At 42.9% G+C, this 17,816-nt stretch overlaps 1 protein-coding gene across 6 annotated transcripts in view; it reads left to right on the top strand.

Annotated features, from left to right (window-relative positions):
- The first annotated feature begins 15 nt into the window (after positions 1-15).
- LOC105478412 (cytochrome c oxidase assembly homolog COX15) overlaps positions 16-17,816 on the top strand; it is a 62,356-nt gene continuing 44,555 nt past the window's right edge. Inside the window, exons 1-8 of one of the 6 annotated variants that reach the window (XM_071069312.1) lie at positions 16-201; positions 2,428-2,609; positions 4,586-4,708; positions 4,995-5,181; positions 8,719-8,886; positions 11,770-11,851; positions 14,368-14,522; positions 16,412-16,525. In XM_071069312.1, the coding sequence (XP_070925413.1) occupies positions 112-201; positions 2,428-2,609; positions 4,586-4,708; positions 4,995-5,181; positions 8,719-8,886; positions 11,770-11,851; positions 14,368-14,522; positions 16,412-16,525 (1,101 nt within the window). In that variant the 5' untranslated portion in view covers positions 16-111. Of the gene's footprint in view, positions 202-2,427; positions 2,610-4,585; positions 4,709-4,994; positions 5,182-8,718; positions 8,887-11,769; positions 11,852-14,367; positions 14,523-16,411; positions 16,526-17,816 lie in introns of those variants that run through there. The other 5 variants (XM_071069310.1, XM_071069313.1, XM_071069311.1 and 2 more) reach the window with 5 other exon arrangements.

Raw genomic sequence — 17,816 nt, forward strand, 5'->3', positions numbered from 1 at the left:
GAAGGCGGGGTTCCAGCTGCCCGACCCGGAAGTGCTTCTCTTTTCCGTGGCGGAGAAAGGAGACCGCAGAGCTCTGGGTTGTGGAAGAGGTGGCCGTGCACTGTCATCAGTATGCAGCGATTGCTCTTTCCGCCCTTTAGGGCCTTGAAGGGGAGGCAGTGTCTGCAGCTCCTGGCTCCTAGGGCAGCGCCCAGAGCACAGGTACCGCACTGCAGCGGACTCCGAGTCGCGTGAGCGGGGATGGAGTGAAAGGGCCGGGATAAAGATGATGGAGAGCCCCACATCACGTTTCCGGAGCTCCTTACAGTTTACTCACAACGCATTTCCTTGTGTTCAGAGCCCCTAGGTTCAGATCTGGACCATTGACCTACTGTGTGGTATTGGCCAAGTTAATTAAACTTTCTGTTCATCGATTTCCTTATCTGTAAAATGGGGATAACAATACCTACTTTAAGGTTTGTTATGAGGATTACATTCTTTAATATACATCAGGCCTTTTGCACATGGTAAAAGCTTAGTAATTTTCACCCTTATAGTTTATTTTTGCTTAAAAAGTTCCAAGTAGTCGAGGAAGTATAACTGCATTCTACAGAGAAGGAAATTGAGGCTTAAAGTTACTTTTCTAAAGGTGACTCGGTTAATCAGAAGTAGGAAACTGAGCATGAATCTTTGGACTCATAGGGGTATAGTCAGAAGAGGGCATGCATTTGCTTAACTAGTAATTATTGAGTGGTTATTATATATTAGGAACTGGAAAAAGAAAGATAAATATTATAAGACTCCTGCCCTGGAGGAAGTCAGTTTATTCATTTGTGAAATCTTTATCATGGTCTCGTTATATAAAGAAACAGTGTTAGAAACAAAGGTAGCAGAAGGGAGAGAGCAAGACTGACCAGACACTGCTACCCCAAAGCTCATAGTTTAGTGGGAGATACAAACAGATGAACCTGAAGGGTCAGCGATGTGCTGCATAACAACATTTTGGTCAACAATAGGCCACAGATACAGTCATGGTTCCGTAAGATTATAACAGAGCTGCCTTTCCAAGTGTACCTTTAAAAAAAAAAAATCTTTTTCTCTAAATTTCTTTTTTAGAGACAGGGTTTTACTTGTCACCCAGGCTGGAGTGCAGTAGCATGATTATAACTCACTGCAGCCTCCAACTTGGAAATCCTGGGCTCAAGCATTCTCTTGCCTCAGTCACTTAAGTAGCTAAGACTACAAGTGTGCGACACTGTGCCTAATTTTTAAAAAAATAGAGATGGAGGGTCTTGCTATATTGCCCAGGCTGGTCTTGAACTACTGGCCTCAAGTGATCCTCTCACCTTGGCCTCCCAATGCCTTGGAATTGTAGGCATGAGCCTTTGCACCTGGCCCCATTTTTAAATATTTTATACCATATTTTTACTGTAATTGTTCTATGTTTAGATAAACAAATACCATTGTGTTACAGTATTTGGTACGTAACATGCCATACAGATTTATAGCCTAAGAGCAATAAGTCATACCATATACCTCAGGGGTGTAGTAGGCTGTATCATCTAGATTTCACTAAGTACTTCTTTTTTTTTTTTTTTTTTTTTTTTTGAGAGGTGGAGTCTCGCATCAACGCATAGGCTGGAGTGCAGTGGTGAGTCTTTGGCTCACTGCAACCTCCGCCTCCCAGGTTCAAGTGATTCTGCCATTTCAGCCTCTCAAGTAGCTGGGATTACAAGCGTACACCACCACGCCCAGCTAATTTTTGTATTTTTGGTAGAGATGGGGTATCACCATTTTGGCCAGGCTGGTCTTAAACTCCTGACCCAAGTGATCTCCCTGCCTCGGCCTCCCAAAGTGCTGGGATTACAGGTGTGAGTCACCACACCCAGCCTTTAGATTTGTGTAAGTACATTCTATGAGGTTCACACAATGATGAAATTGCTTAAGAACGCATTTGGCAGAACATGTGCCCCTGTTGTTAAGTGATGCTTGACTATACATTACAGTGTATTAAGGGCTGTCCAGTGTGCTGTGGGAGTGACCTATTGCAGACCTTAAAGAGCCTGGGAACAATCCCAGAGGAGGTGACATGTAAGCAGAGATCTGCAGTAGGTATTATTAATCAGGCGAAAGGAAGTGTACAAGCCAGAGAGAAATGTTTAAAGACCTAGAGGTGAAAGAAAATATTCCATATCTGTAAGTACTGAGGGAAGTATTCAGAGATGAGAAAATTCATGTAGTTGGGGATAGGTTTGAGTGAGGCTAGATTTGAAACCAATTGGAAAACCAGCTGGAAGGTTGATGCAGTAATCCAGATAAGAGATGATGACTTACCAAGACATAGCTGTGGGGATGCTATGGTACTTCACCCTAATCAGAATGGGGTTGAGTGTGGGTAGCAGCCATTCCCTGTTTATCCAGTTGTAATTTGTCTATCTTGATCTTTAGTGTGATTGCATCAGGCGCCCTTTGAGGCCAGGGCAATACAGCACCATCTCTGAAGTAGCTTTGCAATCTGGAAGGGGTACAGTGTCTCTTCCCTCAAAGGCTGCTGAGCAGGTGGTGGGCCGATGGCTCCTGGTCTGCAGTGGAACAGTGGCTGGAGCAGTTATTCTTGGTGGAGTAACTAGGTGAGTAATTTGCTCATAGTGAGTCAGGTATTTTGATTGTAAGTAGAAGCACAGGTTGACTGAGGAGAAAGGAATTTTTTTTTTTTTTTTTTTTTTGAGACAGAGTCTCGCTCTGTCGGCCAGACTGGAGTGCAGTGGTGTGATCTCGGCTGACTGCAACCTCCGCCTCCTGAGTTCAAGCGATTCTCCTGCCTCAGCCTCCCAAGTAGCTGGGACTAGGCGCATGCCACCATATCCGGCTAATTTTTTGTATTTTTAGTAGTGACAGGGTTTTACCATGTTGGCCAGGCTGATCTCAAACTCCTGACCTCAGGTGATCTGGCCACCTCGGCCTCCCAAAGTGCCAGGATTACAGGCATGAGCCACCGCGCCCAGTTGGAGAAAGGAATTTTACAGAGCATCTAATCTAGCTCCCTTATTGTACAGATGGAGAAACCGAGGCCTTAAAGAAGGAACACATCTGATGGCTTGCCCTGCTATAGAACATTTAAGTGTTTTATTAGTAGGAGCCTTCTATAAAGATTGGTTTATGTCTTAACTGGTACCTGTGCATTGTTTATGTATCTTTTGTCTTTCAATCAGAGTCCAAGTTTGTCTCAAAACTTTTTTTACGGTTTGTTTGAATTAAACCCAAAGAAGTTCTGTGCATCACAATTGGTTCATGTTTCTTAGGTTCATTTAAATCTTTGAAGAGACTATAGATTTAGATATTCCTCCCTTTCCCCCTCTTTTAGTTGCTGAGGAAACTCGAGTCATTTGTCCTATGGTTATGCACAGTCTAGATTTTGCTGATTGCATAACTATGTGATATTTAACATGTTCCTTTATCCCGTCTACTTCCTGTGAATGAGTAGTTGTTTGATCAGATTCAAATTGGGGATGAGGGAGCAAAATACTTCAGTAGGTGAATAGAACATTCATGAATATCTGGTGTGTATTATAGATGTTAACAGCCATTAATTACCATTGCCTGGATCCATTGTTTCATTAGCATAGTAAAATTGTAACATTTTATTAGCTCAACTCTAAAAAGCTTTCCCTCATCATCAATCTGGATATCCCAAGGTATAATTTGTATAGGAAAGGCAGGATAAATACTTAATTCTTCTTTCCCTTTATTTACCAATTTTCAAAATAATAAATTGGTCCCCCAAATCCTCCAAAGGCAACAAATAAAGCATTTGGATTTTTAAGGCTTATTATGAGATCATAGGTTCAAACACACTTGATAATGTTTCAGTTCGTTGTGATGATGGTGTTAGTGATTTGCTCAGATTGTCCCATCTTTAGTCAGTGGGCATCTCCTGAAATTGGCTTTAGTGACTTTTTGGCAGGGCCCTAATTACCTTTGATAGCTTCCTTCCTTTCTAGCATGACAAGATATTCCAAGCTCATCTTGTACATTTCTTGCCTCAGGCCTAAAATCAGCCTTTTACTTTAGGAATCCTAACTCCTTTTGGTGAAAAAGTTTCTGGTTTTAATCAAATATACCTTCCTCAAATTCTCTTCACATTCCACATCCCTTATTTCAAAATACCTTATGTGTTATATAGGTTGTTATGAGCAAGTGCAACAAATTTGAATGTATTGTCTTTAAATTCACCCAAGAATCTAAACCGGTATACATGTAACAGATCTCTTTTCCTTGGGTAAGGAATGTTGGTTATGCATTTAGAACAGACTGCTTTGGCTGTAGGGGTTGAGTTTGCCTGTCAAGGAATGCTAGTGAAAGAAAGAATTGGGAAAAAAAATAAAAAAGAAAGAAAAGGATTGAGAAAATATAAGGGTAAATAAATTTGTACCTGATGGCAGCTGTTTCTGACAAAATTCTAAGCAGTAAGAGAGAAATGTCTCAAAAGAGGAAACAATTGTGTTTACCTTTAACAAGATTAAGTTCAGATCCACTTGTTGCTATAAACCTTTTGTGAGTAATCCAGCCTTACACATACACCCCAACATTTCTTTCCCATCCTAAGGCTGACAGAGTCTGGCCTCTCGATGGTAGATTGGCATTTAATAAAGGAGATGAAGCCACCTACAAGCCAAGAGGAATGGGAAGCAGAATTCCAAAGATACCAGCAATTTCCAGAATTTAAAATGTGAGTATGAAAGAACATTAGGTAAACATCCCAGTAGGCCCATTTGATCTTTTGCACTTAAACCCTTCAGAATGGTTAGATTATTTCATGATCTTTGGTTCAGTTATGTTTAGTCAGCTTCTCTTCTAAGCCTCCAAATCCAAAGTCATCCTGAGGTCGTTGATGAGGAAGAGGGCAGACCTACCAAGTTGCAGGACTGAGAAAGAAAGTTTTTGCGTTCCATAAGAAAATAAAAATCAGAAGGATGTTTCTTCCTTCTTCTTTTTTGACTTTCCATTTCACCCAGCTTGAATCATGATATGACACTGACAGAATTCAAGTTCATCTGGTACATGGAGTACTCACACCGAATGTGGGGTCGACTTGTAGGCCTTGCGTACATCCTGCCTGCTGCCTACTTTTGGAGAAAAGGCTGGCTCAGCCGTGGCATGAAAGGACGTGTTCTTGCCCTCTGTGGCCTCGTCTGCTTCCAGGTAAGATTTATTCGAGGTTGAGAAACCAGACATGCTCCCAGGAGCTTCCTAGTTGGCATTTTTTTTTTTTTTTTTTTTTTTTTTGCGATGGAGTCTCGCTCTGTTGCCCAGGCTGAAGTGCAGCTCTGCCTCCCGGGTTCACGCCATTCTCCTGCCTCAGCCTCCCGGTAGCTGGGACTACAGGCACCCACCACCACACCTAGCTAATTTTTTGTATTTTTAGTAGAAACAGGGTTTCACCATGTTAGCCAGGATGGTCTGGATTTCCTGACCTCATGATCTGCCTGCCTCGGCCTCCCAAAGTGCTGGGATTACAGGCGTGAGCCACTGCACCGCGCCTGGCCCCTAGTTGGCATTGTTTTTAAGGAAATAATCTGAGTCACTTTAATAGAGTAGGTAAGAGCATGCATTTTAGTGTCACAGGCCTAGCTTCAAGCCCCAGCTCTGACACTTAGTAAGGTAAATTACCTAACCTCTGAAAGCTATGATTTCTTTACCTGTAAATGGGGATAATAACAGTGCCACCATGTACAGTTGTGTAAATTCTTTTTTTTTTTTTTTTTTGAGACAGAGTCTGGCTCTGTCGCCCAGGCTGGAGTGCAGTGGCCGGATTTCAGCTCAGTGCTCTGCCTCCCAGGTTTACACCATTCTCCTGCCTCAGCCTCCTGAGTAGCTGGGACTACAGGCGCCCACTACCTCACCTGGCTAGTTTTTTGTATTTTTTTTTTTTTAGTAGAGATGGGGTTTCACCGTGTTAGCCAGGATGGTCTTGATCTCCTGACCTCATGATCCGCCCGTCTTGGCCTCCCAAAGTGCTGGGATTACAGGCTTGAGCCACCGCACCCGGCCCAGTTGTGTAAATATTAAATGAGATAATCCATATTTAAAGTACTTAGCTTTGTGCCTGGAATCAGTAAGCACTCGGTAGTATATTTTCACGTGCTGCAGGAAGTAGTTTGTTTCCCATCATGGGTGCCTCCCTAGGTTCTTGTCTCTCCCCTTTTTCTTTTTTTTTTTTTTTTTTTTTTTTTTTTTTTTTTTTTTTTTGAGACGGAGTCTTGCTCTGTAGCCCGGGCTGGAGTGCAGTGGCTGGATCTCAGCTCACTGCAAGCTCCGCCTCCCGGGTTTAGGCCATTCTCCTGCCTCAGCCTCCGGAGTAGCTGGGACTACAGGCGCCCGCCACCTCGCCCGGCTAGTTTTTTTTGTATTTTTAGTAGAGACGGGGTTTCACGGTGTTAGCCAGGATGGTCTCGATCTCCTGACCTCGTGATCCGCCCGTCTCGGCCTCCCAAAGTGCTGGGATTACAGGCTTGAGCCACCGCGCCCGGCCGTCTCTTCCCTTTTTCTAACTTGTCTGCTGTAAGAAAGTGGGATCCCTGTGCTAGAATGCTACAGAAGCATACAGGAAAATTCCAAAAGAGAGAAACAGTTTGTGGAATGAAAGATTATAGAATACCCATGTAGCTGAGAGAGATTCATATATAAATGGCAATTAAAATCAAGTAAGTTGAGCGCCTCTTAAGGAAAGATTCCCACAATTAGCAGGTTAGTACTGCTAGGATGATGAAAAAAAAAAAAAAAGTTGGGTGAAACTGAGCCAGGAATTAAGAGAGAAGACACATAGGAGTATTTGGGTCAAGGTATAGAGATCCTAAAGGAGATTATCAGAGCATCAAAGAAACATCATCAAAATTTAATCAGGAGGAAGCTAATTGGTTAATTTAACTCAGAAGTGGTAAGAAAGTGAGCCAATTAGAAGGGATTAAGGCCAGGCACAGTGGCTCACATCTGTAATCCCAACATTTTGGGAAGCTGACATGGCTAGATCACTTGAGGTCAAGAGTTCCAGACCAGCCTGGCCAACATATTGAAACCCTGTCTCTACCTAAAATACCAAAATTAGCTGGGCGTGTTGGTGTGGGCCTGTAGGCCCAGCTACTTGGGAGGCTGAGGCAGGAGAATTGCTTGAACCCAGGAGGCGGAGGTTGCAGTGACCCGAGGTTGCACCACTGCACTCCAGCCTGGGCAACAGAGCAAGACTCTGTCTCAAAAAAAAAAAAAAAAAAAAAAAAGGGATTAAGGAGGGAGATGAGAGAGAAGAAATAGAGGCAGCAGAAACAGGTAATTGTTAAACATTAATCAAAGTCTAATAGTAACAAGAGAAAGGCAGGTAGAACAAAATGAAAGTTAACATTTTAGAATTACAAAAACAAGCCAACACTGAAAACGGACTATTTGGGAGGCAGAAATTGAAGATGTCAGATGAGGTATGGGAGAAGAAAGTGGGCTAGTAAATCACACTGTGTATGTCTTCATCTTTCAATGTCTCATGCAGTTGAAATCAAGGTAATTAGAATATCCAGGGTAATCTTGAAAGGGGAGAGAAATGCTCAAAAAGATTTCCAGAAGAGTATATATTTAGAAGTGGCAGAATCCACCTCTTTGACCTGATTCTACTGAGCTGGGCAAGTGGGGGTGAAGGGGCTGTCTGATCTCATATGATTGGAACTGACAGTTGTTTGGTTAATTGAAAAAGCCAGTTAAAGCAGAGAATCATAGAATATGATACATACCATAAACTTTTAAGCTTAAATCTGTACGTTCATTACCAGCTTTTAAAAAATCAAGGCCTTTTCTTTGACTATGCATCCCCAGATTGGCCTTCAACTGCGGGTTTCTTATATCCCCATAAACTGCTTTTGCTTAAAGAGGAGTGGGAACTTAGATATTTGCAAAGCAATCTGCATGCAAAACCTTACTGATTTTTATGATTTTCCCCTGAAACTTTTATAATTGTCTTATTCCAACCTAACTTGATAGTAGATGTTTTTAAGCATTTACCTTAAAGTTTCTCCAGAACATTCAATCTAGTTTTATGAGATATATCCATGGACCTTTTTTTTTTTTTTTCTTAAAGCTCATCAGCTATTGTTAGTGTTAGTGTATTTTATGCATGGCCCAAGACAATTCTTTTTCCAGTGTGGCCCAGGGAAGCCAAAAGATTGGACACTTCAGATCTAAGTAGTAGTTAAGTATTAATGGTGATATGTGAAGAATTGTGGATAAGTCATGAATCCTGGGACACTGCATATTGGGGAGGGTATGGAAAGAGGAGGGGTGGGTTAGAGAGTACTCCTGATAGCTCACTTCTTCTGTAAAGTTGAACAGATTAGATGAGGCTGGGCATGGTGGCTCACGCCTGTAATCCCAGTACTTTGGGAGGCCGAGGCGGGTGGATCACGAGGTCAAGAGATCGACACCATCTGGCCAACATGGTGAAACCCCATCTCTACTAAAAATAGAAAAATTAGCCGGGCGTGGTGACAGGCACCTGTAATCCCAGCGACTCAGGAGGCTGAGGCAGGGGAATCCCTTGAACCCGGGAGGCGGAGGTTGCAGTGAGCCGAGATCACACCACTGCACTCCAGCCTGGTGACAGAGCGAGACTCTGTCTCAAAAAAAAAAAAAAAAAAAAAAAGAAAGTTCAACAGATCATTTTAACCTTGTTTTGTTTGCTCCATCTCTTGGGGATTCTAGGGTCTCTTGGGATGGTATATGGTGAAAAGCGGACTAGAAGAAAAACCAGACTCCCATGACATCCCTCGGGTCAGTCAGTACCGCCTCGCTGCCCACCTGGGATCAGCCCTGGTTCTTTATTGTGCCAGCTTATGGACCTCGCTCTCACTGCTGCTCCCTCCGCACAAGGTAAGAGTTGTGTGCAAATATGTCTTCAAGACCCTGCTTTCAATTCTTTTGGATATATATCTAGAAGTAGAATTGCTGAATCATATAAGAGGTGAATATTTTGCCAACATTTTCTATTGGGAAAGGTGAAACAAATTGAAAAAATAGATTGGGAGGGAGTACCAACAACAAGAAATATCCCAGTCACTTTACGTCTGACGCCCAGAGGGGATGGTGGATGGCAAAGTGAGGAAGATCAGAACAGAGGTGTTTCTGAACTTCTGGTGTGGACAAGAGCCATATTGTATTGTTTGTTAAATGGGGACCTGCCAGTTAAGTCTAATAATATAGTAAACCTTAGTGATTTTTGTCTGAAGTATTTTTCTGTTTGCTGATTAAAGGAAAATACTAGCTTTTCATTTCATGCTTTGATTTCAAAGCAAGGTATAACATATTTTTGAGACCTTCATTAATAATAGAGGTCTCAAGACACCACACCCTTATAGGACATTTTTTTTCCCTAGAATTTTTTTTTAAATGAGTCTTGGCCAGGCGCAGTGGCTCCCGCCTGTAATCCCAGCACTTTGGGAGGCAGAAGCAGGCATATCACCTGAGGTCAGGAGTTTGAGACCAGCCTGACCAACATGGAGAAACCCATCTCTACTAAAAATACAAAATTAGCCAGGTGTGGTGGCGCATGCCTGTAATTCCAGCTACTTGAGAGGCTGAGGCAGGAGAATTGCTTGAATCCAGGAGGCAGAGGTTGCAGTGAGCCAAGATGGTGCCATTGCACTCTAGCCTAGGCAACAAGAGCGAAACTCCATCTCAAAAAAAAAAAAAAAAAGACTCTTATATTAGGTATTGAAATCATGGGTTGACCTGAGTAAGCTGTTCCTGGAGAAAAGTTTGAGATGACAGCAGGACTCTTGAGTCGAATCATCCGTTAGGTACTTGGAGCCAGTAGCTAGATTCCAGTAAGGACCGGACATGTTGTCTTGGCAGTCATTCCCACAGAGAGGCCAAATTGGGTTGAAATATTGATATAGTAGACAACCACTGAGTAATTCCACATCTGAAACATAAGGAATTATTTGAAAGTCTCCTGACTTTCAAAGCCAAACTTTTATTTATTTATTTATTTGAGATGGAGTCTTGCAGTGTTGCCCAGGCTGGAGTGCAGTGGTGTGACCTCGGCTCCTGCAACCTCCACCTCCCGGGTTCAAGCAATTCTCCTGCCTCAGCCTCCTGAGTAACTGGGACTACAGGTGCACACCACCATGCCTGGCTAATTTTTTTGTATTTTTAGTAGAGACGGGGTTTTGCCGTGTTGACTGGGCTGCTTTTGAACTCCTGACCTCAGGTGATCCACCCGCCTTAGCCTCCCAAAGTGCTGGGATTACAGGTGTGAGCCACCGTGCCCGTCAAAGCCAAACTTCTAGAATGAATTCATTTTAATTCAAACTTCTAAAATGAATTCATTTTAATGGATTCATTTTGCCTGCATCTATAGCTGTTGCTTCCTGACAATCTATTCCTTCTTTTCAATCCCTGTAATTATCTTCCTCACCCAACCCAATACATACACACTTTCACATTTACCCACACTTACACATAAACCCACACACTCTTGCTGCTGAAATTGTACTCTTAAAGATTACTGATGACTTTATCAATTAATTGTTTTTCTCTGTTTGTTTAGATTCACCTAATTACAAAAAGGATTTGAGATGCTAGCCAATGAACCATATAGTACTATGCTGTCGAACACAGTAGCTACTAACTACATATGGCTATTTAAATTTTAATTAATTAAGGCTGGGCACGGTGGCTCACACCTGTAATCCCAGCACTTTGGGAGGCTGAGGTGGGTGGATCATTTGAGATCAGGAGTTCGAGACCAGCCTGGCCAACATGGTGAAACCTCGTCTCTACTAAAAGTTAAAAAATTAGCTGGGCAACAGTGGCACGCGCCTGTAATCCCAGTTGGGAGGCTGAGGCAGGCGAATCACTTGAGCCTGGGAGGTGGAAGTTGCAGTGAGCCAAGATTGCACCACTGCACCCCAGTCTGAGTGACAAAGTGAGAAAAAAAAATTTTTAATTAAATAAAATTAACTTTATTTACATAAGCTTTTTGTTTACTTAAACTTTATATTTAAATAAAATTAATTTTTAATTTAATTTTCAGTCATACTAGCCATGTTTCAAGCTCTTCTTAGGTAGATGATAGAACTTTTCCATCATCACAGAAAGTTCCATTGGACAGTGCTGATAATATGATATGTTAGTAATGATACCTAACTTTTCATATAGAGTGTAAGCCATTTGAGGGTAGCATTCTGACATAACTCCTTTGTATCTTTATAGTAACCTGTTTATAAAGTTCTTATTCATATTTGATGATTCACTGATTAGTATTAGAAGTTGGTGGTAGTAAGAATAAAAACATTTTATCAAAAACACTAAATGCAGGAATCTCTAAGCATTCTATGCAATTTCGATTCTGACTATATTTGCTAAGCACTAATATCACACACATGAAAATCCAGTCCTGATCTTAAGCTACATCCTTTCAACCATGATGAAGCATTGCTTCCTGAATAATGTAAATCATTCAGATTTTGAACAGATACGTAATGAGTACCTATGTGCCAATCACTAGGCTAAGATTGCTGTAGTAAAAAAGATGGCAGTTCCTGCCTTCACAAAACTTGTGGGGTAGAAGTATAATTACAATAAAATACAGTACATGTTGGAACAGAATATCTGCCAGAAGTACTTAACTTAGTCTAGGGGTCAGAGAAGCTCCGATCTTAATTTGTCACTTGGGTTTGGCCTTGGAGATCTTTGGTGCCTCTCATTGTTCCTGAAACACAGTTTAACTGAATGATGTTTTTTCTTGTTTAGTTGCCTGAAACCCGTGCACTCTTATGGTTGAGACGATTTGCTCATGGAACAGCAGGTCTGGTGTTCCTTACGGCTCTCTCAGGTAGGACTCAGCTTATCAAAGATGACCTGTTTGCATCGCACTCTAAGCTGGGACCTCTTGCCTAACGCTTTGCCTCGTCCTCCTGCATCTTTATATTTCCTTTTCACATCTGTTTCTCTCATTCCCACTATCTTCACCCACTGTTTCCTGTTCCTTTCCCTCTTCCAAAAATTCTACTTTACTGTCAATTGAACAAAAATATTGAACATCTACCTAGATCCAGATGGCTTAGGTTCAAATCCTGGCTTCACTACCTATGAACTGTATGACCTTTGCAAGCTCTGTAACCTCTCTGGGCCTTAGAGACCTTATATGTAAAATGGAGATTATGACAACAGTATGACTGCTAAATGTGAAATGTGTAGAATAGTTGTTAGCATGCAGCAAAGGCTACATAAGTGTTAGCTGTTACTATTATATAAACATTATTGTTATCATCACATTACATCAAGATGGGTCAGACAAAAGGCTTGCCCTCAGAGATGGTTGCAGGTGGAGAGTTCATTGGCATAGAGAGACCAACACAGGATTTTTTCGTTCTTTTTTTTTGAGACCGAGTCTCACTCTGTTGCCCAGGCTGGAGTGCAGTGGCGTGATCTCAGCTCACTGCAACCTCTGCCTCCCGAGTCCAAGCAATTCTCGTGCCTCAGCCTCCCAAGTAGCTGGGATTACAGGTGCACGACACCACGCACAGCTAATTTTTGTACTTTCAGTAGAGAGGGGGTTTCACCATGTTGGCCAGGCTGGCCTGCAACTTCTGACCTGAGGTGATCCACCCGCCTTAGCCTCCCAAAGTGCTGGGATTACAGGCATGAGCTACCATGCCTGGCTTTTTTCATTCTGTAAACCACACTTCCACCTCTGCTGCCCTCATTTGAGAACTGCACTATCCAGTAGAGGAGTCCGTAGCCTCATGTGGATATTGAAACTTAAATTAATTAAGGTTAAATAAAATTTAAAATGTAGTTCTTCATTCACACTAGCAACATTTCAGATGCTCCGTAGGCACATGTGGCTAGGGGCTAGTGTATTGGACGGCACAAATATAGAACACTTCCACTGTCACAGAAAGTTCTATTGACAGCACTGCTCTGGAATAAAAATAATACTTATTCAAACCAATGAGCCACTCAGCACTTTTATTTTTGGCAAAGAGTATGAATTTTTACTTCATAAGGGACGTTTTAAAAAAATATGGAGTGGGTTGGGCATGGTAGCTCACACCTGTAATTCCAGCACTTTGGGATGCTGAGGCAGGTGGATTGCTTGAGCCAGGGAGTTCAAGACCAGCCTGGGGAACATGGTAAAACCTCATCTCTACAAAAAATACAAAAATTAGCCAAGTGTGGTGTTGTGTGCCTGTAGTCTCAGCTACTCAGGGGGCTGAAGCCGGAGGATTGCTTGAGCCCAGGAGGTCGAGGCTGCAGTGAGCTGAGATTGCACTGCTGCACTCCAGCCTGGGTGACAGAGCAAGACCCTGACTCAAAAAAAAGAAAAAAAGGCCGGGCGCGGTGGCTCATGCCTGTAATCCCAGCACTTTGGGAGGCTGAGGCAGGCGGATCACCTGAGGTTGGGAGCTTGAGACCAGGCTGGTCAACATGGTGAAACCTCGTCTCTACCAAAGGGCGGGCACCTATAGTCCCAGCTACTCGGGAGGCTGAGGCAGGAGAATCACATGAACCCTGGTGGCAGAGATTGCAGTGAGCCGAGATCGTGCCACTGCACTCCAGCCTGGGGGACAGAGCCAGACTCCGTCTCAAAAAAAAAAAAAGAAAGAGGAAAGGGAGTGTGACCCAAACATTTCTGGATTTTCTTTGATAATAAATAATAGATCAGACATCCATTAATTCATGAATACCTCTTTATTTGTTTATCCAGGATTTAGTTCATAAGTTTTGGGATTTTTCTCACTTCCGTGTTCAGTCAACAAATATTTATTGAGCATTTGGGGAAGACAGATAATACACAATGGAAACATGATGTGTTTGATGATATTTAGTGCCATGAAGAAAAATAAATTAGGGTCAGGAGACAGAAAGTGTGCTAGGGGAGTACCATTTTATATAGGATCATCAAGCGAAATCTCTTTGGTAAGGTGACATCTGAGTGGAAGCTGGGGAAGTAAGGGAGTCAGTCATGCAGACATCTGTGGGAGAGCATTTCTAAAATAAATCAGTAGCACTCAGTGGCGGGGTAAAGAGGGCATCAAAATCACTAAGGGAATTTTTCTAAGCTAGTAAGCCTCTCCCCCTCCCCCCACACCGCAGCCTCTACTGCACTTCTCTAGAGGAAGCAGAATCTTAGGGTGGGAGCAGGTAAGGATGCAGAGATTTGAAGTTTCCATGGTGATTGTGATGTGTCTTCCCTGTTGGAGAACCTCTGTTGTAGATCTTTCTATTGTTCTCTGACTGTTCCCTTAGTTTAACTCAGGGATAACAGACTTTTTCTATGTCAGAACTAGTATTTGGTCTCTTCTTCTTCTCATTTTAATAAATACCATTTACCTTGGAATACAGGGGCTTTTGTGGCAGGGCTAGATGCTGGGCTTGTTTACAACTCCTTTCCCAAAATGGGAGAATCCTGGATCCCAGAGGACCTCTTTACCTTCTCCCCGATCCTGAGGAATGTTTTTGAGAATCCCACCACGGTGCAGTTTGATCACCGGATTCTGGTAAGTGTAGCTGGTGGGTACCTGCCAGAGAGCACAGGAGCCTATCATAGGCTTTGGGGTGTCAGTGAAGCACTGATGGCAACACTGACAGAGCAGAGCAGGAACTATAATTTCTGCTCTCTTTGGAGAAATTTTAGGACCATTTCTCTAATCTAATGTCTTTGTCCTCATTACTCACCCCTGTCCCCCCGACCCCCTACCCCAGCCAAATTCTAGCTTTCAGGACATTGCCAGCTTCTTAAAGTTCGAATGTGCCTTTTACCACTTGGCAAGTGATAACCTCCCTCAATCCTGCACATACCTAGAAAGTCATTTCAGCAGAAATGTGGTTGAGTAGAGAAGAGAATGCAGAGACCATAGTTGCTAAGCACATAGCTCTCGGAGCTAAACCAGAAGCTCAAGGAGCCAGGAGCTTCACTAGTACTTTTCATTCTGTTTAAGCTAATATGTTTTGAGGTTCTGCTATGGGCCATTTAAAGATTGGCTTGGAGGCCTGTGTGTGATGAATTGGAGTGGGGAAAGATGAGCAGTAAGGAGACTGTGAGAAGCATAGTGCTGCTGTGCGATGCCAGGGAGAGCGATGGAGATGGGGCCTACATGGTGGGAGTGGGACTTGAGAAGAATGATGCATTTGAGAGAGAATTTAAAGGAACAGAGGCTGGGCACAGTGGCTCACACCTATAATCCTAGCACTTTGGGAGGCTGAGGCAAGAGGATTGCTTGAGCCCAGGAGTTTGAGACTGCAGCGAGCTGTGATCACGTTACTGCACTCTAGCCTGGGAGACAGAGTGAGAGCCTGTCTCTTAAACAATTAAATTTAATTTAAAAATAAGAGCAGTGGGCACAGTGGCTCATGCCTGTAATCCCAGCCCTTTGGGAGGCTAAGGCAAGAGGATTGCTTGAGCCCAAGAGTTCAAGACCAGACTGGGCAACACAGGGAGACCTCATCTCTACAGTACATAAATAAATAAAGGAAGAGAGTTAATAAGATTGGCTGTCAGGAATGAAGGTGAAGAAAGATCAAGTGAAAGTCCAAAGTGTCTTCTGTAGCATGCCTAAAACATGACTTATAGGGATGGGGCCATCGGAATGAGTGTGGAGCTAGAGGTGGGAGGATGTCATCAGATGCAGGCATGTTGAGTGTGAGATGAGAGCAGCACATCCAGAGAGAGGGGGCCAGAGGACTCAGTTGTCCAATGGGGGCTGGACTGAAGCGTGTTACCTGGTGTGGGCTGAGTCCCCACCTGCACACAGTATCTTAGCATAAGTAAAGCCTGGTTGAAATTGTCATTGTGGACAGCTCTGAAAAGGAAACGATGTGAAATAAATGTAGAAATATGATAGAAAACATTCTCCCTGATACTGTGGGAGAGGAAGGGGACTATTATGCCAGTCCTGGACCCTTGTTCTGAAGAGATAGGAATGAAAATGAGACTTTAGGTCTTTTTTAGCACCAGCTGGCAGCACCAGCACTTTCTCCACTCACAGCCCAGGAAAATAATAACCCTCATGTGCTGGGGTCAGCCCTGCTTTAAGAATATAGGATTAGAGATACGGTTAGGGATAAGGACGCAAAGAGTGACTTAAAAATGAGAGGACACCCATATTGGAAAGTGGATGAGATCACTGAGAGCGAGGGTGTATGAAGTGGTACATACAACATCTTAGGTGGATCCCTAGGTGATACCGATGTTTAAGTGGCAAGCAGAAGAGGACGGTGGAAGAGACAGCCTGTGGAGAAGTAATCAGGGTGGGACTGCAGAGAGGTTCTCTGTGACTGGTACAGGAAAGTACTTCATGGTTGCTGAATGGTTCTAGAGGAAGTACATGTAAGGTGAGTAGAAACCTGGCACTTCTATCTAATGTGATAGAATCTTTCTTCCCTGCAGGGAATCACTTCAGTCACTGCCATTACAGTGCTCTACTTCCTCTCTCGGAGAATTCCCCTTCCTAGAAGGACCAAGATGGCAGCAGTGACTCTGCTGGCTTTGGCGTATACACAGGTATAAACCACTTCTTTTTGTACTGACAGTATCCCCAATACAAAGTTAAAAAAGGGGCAGGGCACAGTGGCTCATGGCTGTAATCCCAGCACTTTGGGAGGCTAGGTGGGCATATCACTTGAGCCAGGAATTTGAGACCAGCCTAGGCACCATGGCAAAACCCCATCTCTACAAAAAATAAAAAATTAGATGGGCATGGTGGTGTTTGCCTGTAGTCCAAACTACTCGGGAGGCTGAGATGGGAGGATCACCTGAGCCAGGGAGGTTGAGGCTGCAGTGAGTCAAGATCACACTGCTGCACCCTAGCCTAGACAACAGAGTGAGACCCTGTTTAAAAAAAAAAAAAAGAAAAGTGACAGACTAGGAGAAAATATTTTTCCATATTTATAATAAATTTAAAAATTAATAACTGGAAAATAAGTAAAGGATATCAATACACAATTACCACAAAAAGAATGATTAATGGCCAGTAAACATGAAAAGCTGTTCAGCTTCACTCATAATCAAAGGAGCAAATTTAAAAAATAAATACCATTTTGTGCCCATCAAATTGGAAAAGAATGAAAAAAAAAATCAGGTATTGCCATGGGCATAGGAAAATGGATGCCTTCAGATATTCTTGGTGAGAGCATGAGTTAGTACAGTTTTTCCCAGAGGGCAATTTGGCAATATCTTTTTTTATTTTTTTTGGAGACGGAGTCTCACTCTGTCACCCAGGCTGGCAATATCTTTTAAAAGTTAAATGGATAATTCTTTGGCCCAGCAAATGGACTTATTAGTGTCTGTCCTAGAGACAGTCCAATGTACAAAGACCTTTTATATGAGAAAATTCATCATAGAATTGTGGTAGTGAAAAATTGGAAACAACCTAAACAGTTAAAAAACTATGGGCTGGGCACAGTGGCTCACGCCTGTAATCCCAGCACTTTGGGAAAGGCCAAGGTGGGTGGATTACTGAGGTCAGGAGTTCGAGACCAGCCTGGCTGACATGGCAAAACTCCATCTCAACTAAACAATACAAAAATTAGCTGGGCGTGGTGGCACACACGTGTGATCCTAGCTACTCGGGAGGCTGAGGCAGGAGAATTGCTTGAGCCCTGGAGGTGGAGGTTGCAGTGAGCCGAGATCATGCCATTGCACTCCAGCCTGGCAGACAGAGTGAAACTCTGTCTCAAGACAAAACAAAACAAAACAAAAAAAACTATGGTATATCCATACTATGCGATACTGCACAGCAGTTTAATAAGATCTCAATACATACCGTATATTGCTAAATGCAAAAAAGCAAGTG

The sequence above is a fragment of the Macaca nemestrina genome, chromosome 9 (genome assembly GCF_043159975.1).
Source record: "Macaca nemestrina isolate mMacNem1 chromosome 9, mMacNem.hap1, whole genome shotgun sequence".
Classification (NCBI taxonomy): domain Eukaryota; kingdom Metazoa; phylum Chordata; class Mammalia; order Primates; family Cercopithecidae; genus Macaca; species Macaca nemestrina.